At 36.7% G+C, this 7,199-nt stretch overlaps 1 protein-coding gene across 1 annotated transcript; it reads right to left on the bottom strand.

The window, feature by feature from the left end:
- Positions 1 to 116: 116 nt before the first annotated feature.
- calr3b (calreticulin 3b) lies at positions 117 to 6,913 on the bottom strand. The gene is made up of 9 exons (XM_043233474.1): positions 6,726 to 6,913; positions 4,739 to 4,840; positions 4,436 to 4,639; positions 4,255 to 4,349; positions 3,268 to 3,477; positions 3,072 to 3,185; positions 2,642 to 2,785; positions 1,780 to 1,872; positions 117 to 1,688 (listed from the first exon to the last, which is right to left on the bottom strand). The coding sequence occupies exons 1-9, from the start codon at positions 6,820 to 6,822 to the stop codon at positions 1,482 to 1,484; spliced, it is 1,266 nt and encodes a 421-aa protein (XP_043089409.1). The 5' UTR covers positions 6,823 to 6,913; the 3' UTR covers positions 117 to 1,481.
- Positions 6,914 to 7,199: the final 286 nt, after the last annotated feature.

The following is a 7,199-nucleotide window of genomic DNA, read 5'->3' as shown; positions in this document are numbered from 1 at the left end:
ACCCCACAAGAATAGATATATTACTCTAGAGAACTTATTAATTAACGATATAATATAGATATAACAAATAAAAAATAGAATAAATGCTCAAACTCACAAAATATTACAACTGCGCGTACAATAAAGTCATTTATTAAAACTTTGGCATTAATTACAACTCTCAACGCGTAGAAAGGTGGTTTAATGTCGCTAAACGGGATTTTCAGTACCAATCCAATTTAAACATTTGGGTCTTAGTTCACAGTGTGTAGACAGCCAGTTCGTTTGAATGAAATCTTTGCAAATATTACCAACATCCCTCATCGTAGCAATTTATTTTCAAGTAACAAAAGATTTTATATACACACACACACACACACACAAAAAAAAAAAAAATCAGCTACTAAATGAACAACACAAATGTCACGGCCACTGGTAAGTGATAAAACTCAAACTGCAAGACTTTTGTAATAAATAGAGCTGGAAAAGAAATAGGGGTTTCGCTGAATATCTTCGTTTAGGAGATTGATTAAAAAAAAAAAACACGCATACTGTGAAAACAGAACAAAACTAACCCATCAGTGCCAAAGGGACATCGCGACTAATTTTATTTCGCGCTACGGTACGAACATTCGTCGCTCCTCGTTGATGAAATGAAAGCATGACGTGTGCAAATCGCTGCAAGCGTTCCTGCGACAACTTACAAAAAAAACTAAATTAAAAAAAGTTTGTTTTGCTCGCGTTTCAGAAACGAGGAGCGTAGTTTGAAACCCAGCCTGCGATCTAATTAATCTAATTAATAACAATAGGGCAAAAATCATCATCATCATCCTCTAATATTTAATTTCTTTCGCATTTCTGCGACGTGGAGAAACTTTGCGTCACAGGTCAGGCTTTGTTTCTCGCAGGAAAACAATCGACTTTTTACCTTGCAATTCTGAGGCTTTTTGTTTTTGTTTTTTTTTTTTTTTTTTTTAAAAGGAAAATATGCAAATGAGTTTCTCGCAATTTAGTTTTATATTTAACCATTTTTACACCGTCTGAAAATTTAGCGTACAATTCCCCAATTAATCCGTTTGGTTTGCAAGAAAGAAAGTCAGAATTGTGAGGTCAGTTTAATTGTGGTATTCGGTGGTGAAAAAAAAAGCTCCTTCGCGACTGTAATTCAAGTAAACGTCATTAACTCGAACTAGCTGAACGTAACTGACACCAACAGCGTGAACTAAAGAAAAGGGCGAGACAAGAAAGGCACAATAAACTGATCGTCGACCAGCAAACGTTTCATCGGGGATCTCTTCCATAACAAAAAAAAAAAAAAACTGGCTCGTTAAAGGTCGGTGGTCGCAAATTAAAAAAAACGTGTGGGTGGAGAACTTCCATTCGTTCCGCTTGGACCGGTGTGACATCGTCACGACATCATCGCCGCCGCCGCGTTTCGAATGAATGCGCTGCAGTCGTTTCCCTGGCAACCACGGAATGTGGGCGGTGATGCGCTTCCTGCGTTACAGTTCGTCTTTAGGAAGCGCGTCGTCGTCGTCATCATCGTCGTCACCGTCGTCTCCGTCCTCTGGAGGCTCTTCTGTCCCTTCTTCCTCGTCTCCATCATCATCATCACCATCGTCAGCTTCTGTGCTCTGCTCCTTGTTCTTCTCCTCATCGTCTTTGCGTTTCTTCTCATCCTGCTCCTCCTTCATTTTCTTCTCGGGACCCTGCGACGACAAAGACCATTTAAAATAAATGCACCTTTGTGGCTTATTAAGTTATTCAGGGTGACGACTCGAACTCTTGTGCGCCTCGTACCTTCGTGGCGCCCCACGTGTCATTTCCGAAATCCTCGGCTTCCTTCACGTCGTCGGTGATGAGGAAGTTGTCGAAAATAGTGCCGGATTTTACCTGGAGTGACCAAACGAAAGCGTGACGGTGGATTTAATTTGATAGAGGGAGGAAAGCACCTCCTAGTGGTGTAATGTGCAAAAAACATCAATAAACAAATAGATTTCATCTTTATAAACTCACTGTTGTGTTTGCAACTCAATACCAGGGTTAATATAGTCAAATAATATAAGACCCAGAAAATTTTGTACCAAAATAAACTAAAACTGAACAAAATAAGACATTAATAAATAATTAATAAAGGCACAGACATGCTTTATTACAATAATAAATAAAAATGCTAAACTCAAATTACTGAATGCCTAGTGAAAATTTCAATAAAAAAAATACTAAAAAATAAAAATACTAAATACCAAAAACTACTAAAATAACACTATATAAGCAGGGCTTAATATAGATGAATAATAATAACAATAATAATAATAATAAAAATATTGAGAACAAAAGTAAAATTCTATTTTAACTTCTTTTTAAAAAATTGGGGGAGGGGTATTTTAGAGAAACAATCATTTCAATTAAAATATTGCAGAAAAAAAGACTGATGTTTAAAATCAAGAATTAAATGGTTTATTTTTTTATTATTAAAAATAAAAAGAATAAGGTCAACCGAATTTGTTTCTTTAAAATGCAGCTAAAATAAATTGATTTCAACCACTTGCCTTAATTTTTTTGTAAATTAAGTAAATAGTTGTTTGTGCGCTTACACCGTCAACGGGATTTTTACAAAAATGAGAACATGATATTTTATGGCAAGGCTAAGACATTTTACCTGCCAGAGATCCAGCCCAATGACTCCGATTTTGTCAAACTTGTAGATCTGGGCATCAGCGGTGTATTCGGGGTTGTCGATTTCAGGATGGACCCAGACCCCCTTGTAGTTGGGGTTGTCGATCTGTTTGGGTTTCCACTCGCCCTGCAGCATAACAACAACAAATGAAGATCAGAGACTGGAACGCTGTGGAGGCACCTTCAGGAACCTTCAGGAACCTTCAAGCACCTTCAAGCACCTTCAGGAACCTTCAGGAACCTTCAGGAACCTTCAGGAACCTTCAAGCACCTTCAAGCACCTTCAAGCACCTTCAGGAACCTTCAGGAACCTTCAGGAACCTTCAGGAACCTTCAAGCACCTTCAGGAACCTTCAAGCACCTTCAGGAACCTTCAGGAACCTTCAGGAACCTTCAGGCACGCACGTCTGTACCTTGTACTCTGGGTTTGGGATCATGGCGGGTTCCCACTCTCCGTCCATGTCTTCGTCCCAGTCGTCAGGCTTCTTAGCGTCAGGATCGGGAATGTTCTCAGGCTTATCCCAGTCCTGGAAGCATCAAACATTGTCATTGTTAAAAGCTGAAGCTGACCCAGCTCTGCCTCGCGGCTGATGTGAGACTGAGTGTAACCTCGGGTTTGGCGTCCGTCTCGTCGTCGATCTTGGCTCGGTCGTCCCAGTCCTCGGGTTTCTTGGCTTCGGGGTCCTTGATCTTCTTCGGAGGCAGGAAGTCCCAGTCCTCCTCCAGAGAGCCAGACTCCACCTTCTCGTTGTCGATCTTCACCTCGTACGTCTGATCCGGATTCAGGATCAGTGTGTACAAGTGAGTCAATTCATCATCCTGGAGAGAAACAGACAGATCTCATTTATAGAGTTTGTTTCATTCTATGACATTCGCATTACAGATTTAATATGATTAATACGATTTTAAACGTATGCTAAACATAACAGTGATAGTAAATGAAATATATTTTGGAAATTTACTTTTCAACCTCCATTTATCGAAATATTTGTTATTATTATAATATTAATTAATTATATAATATAAAAAAATTATAAAAAATTTATTTAAAAAAATTAATAAATTATATATAATTGTTTTTTTAAGCTAATTTTATTTTATTTATTTTTTTATTTAATTTAAAAAATGTTAAATGTTTGCATACAGACAACAAAATGTTTTCTTTAACTGGTCTAAATAAATAAATAAATAAATAAATAAATAAATAAATATATATATATATATATATATATATATATATATATATATATATATATATATATATATATATATATATATATATATATATATATATATATATATATATATAAATTGACATTGAAAATATTCCAGATATTCTTCTTTTTTTTATGACGCATTTTACACATTACAGCTCATTTCAGAGCATTTACAGAGAGAAAAATAGCATTGTCAGTTAATAAATTATAAAATAATTTACATTTCAGCTCTATAGAAGACAACAGATTAATCATTCAGATCAAGTTCAACGCTAATGTCGTTATACCAATTTTATTCTCATCCGACAGTGACGGTGCATTAAAATTGATAATATTAGTGAATATGAACTGCCTGGATTTAATTCCGCTAGAAGCTCACCTTGCATTTGACCTCTTTCTTGATGAGGTGGTTCTTGCCTTTGTAGTTGAAGATGACGTGAACCTTCTTGGTGCTGTAGCCGCAGATATCAGGTCCTGTCGAGATGATTCACACACGGAAATATAAGTGTATATATATATAATAAATAGGATAATAAATCCAGATGCCCCGGTGGACGTACCGAACATGATGTAATACTGGGAGTCTCCGTGCATGTCAGCCTGGTTGAGATCGGCCGGGAAGACTTTAACGTATCCGCCTCCGCAGTCGATCTTCTGCTCGTGTTTGACAGTGAACTGGATCACCAGAGGCTTGTCCTCGTTGCTGAAGGCCTCGAAGCGGGCAGAGGTGGCATAGAAACGGGCGTCCTGGCTGCTCTGCAGACCTGTCGGGGGAAGAGGAGCCCGCAAAACTCATCATCATCATCATCATCATCATCATCCGCCGAAGCAAAGGTGAAGTCCGCAGGGACGCCAAAGCCTACCCTTGTCTTTCTCCGCATCTCCGTAGAAGTTTCCGGCGGTTAGTTTAAACTGGCCGTAGTCGGATTTGTGCTCCGAGTTCACCCACCGACTCTTCCAGGCATCTGCCAATTCAGAAAATAAAGTGAGACGCGAAGAAATAAGGCGAAAACCGTATCAGGGAACGCGGCTTCATGAGACGAAAACAGGATTAGCATCCTGAAAAGGGATTTTTTTTTTTTTACGCAAATGCACAAGTTGTTTTATATATATATATATATATATATATATATATATATATATATATATATATATATATATATATATATATATATATATATATATATATTTTATTATTATATATTATTATTTATTTATTTATTTATTACTATTTTTTAAATGCTTTTTTATATATTTAAATGCTATTTTATATATTTAAATATACTAAAATAAGCCCAAAAATATACTAGCAGAAAACATTCTAAAAAGACGGTTTTATATGTTATGAAATATATTTTTAAAGTCATCACTAGAAATGTAATTATTATTTATTTATTTAGTATTATTTTTTACTCATCATTTAGCACCTCGTTTTAATATAGTTTGTGTTGTAATTTATTCTTCTTATTAAAATGTATATTTTGTTTATAACTCGTTTATAAAATCGTCAAACCAGTAAAATGTAAAAAAAAAAAAAAAAAAAAAAATCTAAGTCAATTTTAATTGTAATTTTATTTGCAAAGCAGCTCTAGGGAAGAAAATTTGCCAAAATTCAATTTTGCAAAGTGATGAAACAAAGAGTTATTACAGTTAACTAAAATTCAAGAATTACTTTCATTATTTGAATTAACGTTAAATGAAATTAAATGTAATTTCCTTCCTAAAAAAAAAAATATATATTTTTACATTTTACTGGTTTGACAATTTTATAAACGAGTTATAAACAAAATATACATTTTAATAATAAGAATAAATTACAAAAACTATATTAAAACGAGGTGCTAAATGATGAGTAAAAAATAATACTAAATAAATAATAATTACATTTCTATTGAAAAAGACTATATAAATAATTATACGTCATCGTCAGCCAACTTACTGACCCACATTTTTTAACCCACAAGGTTTGTGCAGCTATATAGCTCTTTCGTTGTGAACTTAAAGAGGAAACGAGACGAGTTTGTAGGGTTGCAGGTTCAATCGCATTCCACGCAAGTTTAATGATTGATATTTAAAGGAAGTTCGTGGAACAACTTAACAAACTTCCTGTTCTTGCAAACCCATTCGACAGACGCGTGCAGTTCGCATGTGCTGCTTTATGTTTTATGCATTATTAAAACGTATCAAAAAACTGATTCAAACGCGTATGCTTTAACAAATCTTGTGCAATTATCAAACCAATCAGTCAAGGCCTTAAATGATGACTTCAAGGCGCATGAAATATAAAGCGGTACACATCTTAGTTTACATCAAAGCTTATGATTTCATACTTTCTATTGCTGTCAGGAGTCTCAAGGGGTGTGGCTTTGTGGTTCGACGGAGCATTTTATTGGACAAATATGTGGACACGCCCCTCAGTGCAAGACGAGTCATCGGAAGCTTTGGGCCCGGAATAGAAGTTTCAACTTTTTTCAAAATTCTATATTTTGGCAACTTTTAGGAGCACGCAAGCATACAGTACCTGGAACTTAACCCATTTTATTTTAACCTATTTCATGCTTTTAAAGAATAGCAACCCGTGCGCCTTCTAATGCACTTCTTGAGAGAGAAAGAAAGAAAGAAAGAAAGAAAGAAAGAAAGAAAGAAAGACATTTTTATGCTTTCATTTTTGCTCTGGCATGCGTAAACCAATAACGTTACTGCAAAGTAATACGATTTACTTTCCCAACGTAACAAAAGCATAATTAAGCATCGCATCTTATTAATTATTGAGTCGATTTTAACGTCACTTAACGATAATGTTGTGACCTACAAATCAACCACGACGTGCAACTTCCACGATCCACTCACCTCCATCCAGGAACTGCTCTTTAAAGTACACCTCCGCATTGGCGGCCAGTGCCAATAACGAGGCGCAAACCAGCTGGAATAAAGTAATAATTTGCATTTTCGCTAATTTTTGTGGAATTAACCCGCACGCTCCCTGCGTCCCTCTCGTGCTCGCGCTCTGCTGCTCTCCGTTTATCCGTGGCTCGGGAGAAGCGCGTGGCTGCACAGATGTCTATCGCTGATTGGTCCGCAGCCGACGCGCTCGACCAATCACAAGAGACCACGAAGTGCTCGGCTCGCCTCTGCGCCGGATACCGCGTCCGCCTCTTTCGCCGATCTCAGATCAGCCGTTACAGTTCGCAGTGACCCGCGAGAGCGTCACATGACAGGACGAAACTGACTCGGGATCAGCTTCAAGGACAACAGCGAAGAAGAAGGCCGGTTAAGTCAGATTCTCACGAGACGTGTACGCGGAAAGCGGCGCTTTTTTCTTGC

This window comes from Puntigrus tetrazona, unplaced genomic scaffold (assembly GCF_018831695.1).
Source record: "Puntigrus tetrazona isolate hp1 unplaced genomic scaffold, ASM1883169v1 S000000837, whole genome shotgun sequence".
NCBI lineage: Eukaryota > Metazoa > Chordata > Actinopteri > Cypriniformes > Cyprinidae > Puntigrus > Puntigrus tetrazona.
Note: the sequence above shows the minus strand (reverse complement) of the source record. Positions and strands in the feature narration are given on the sequence as shown.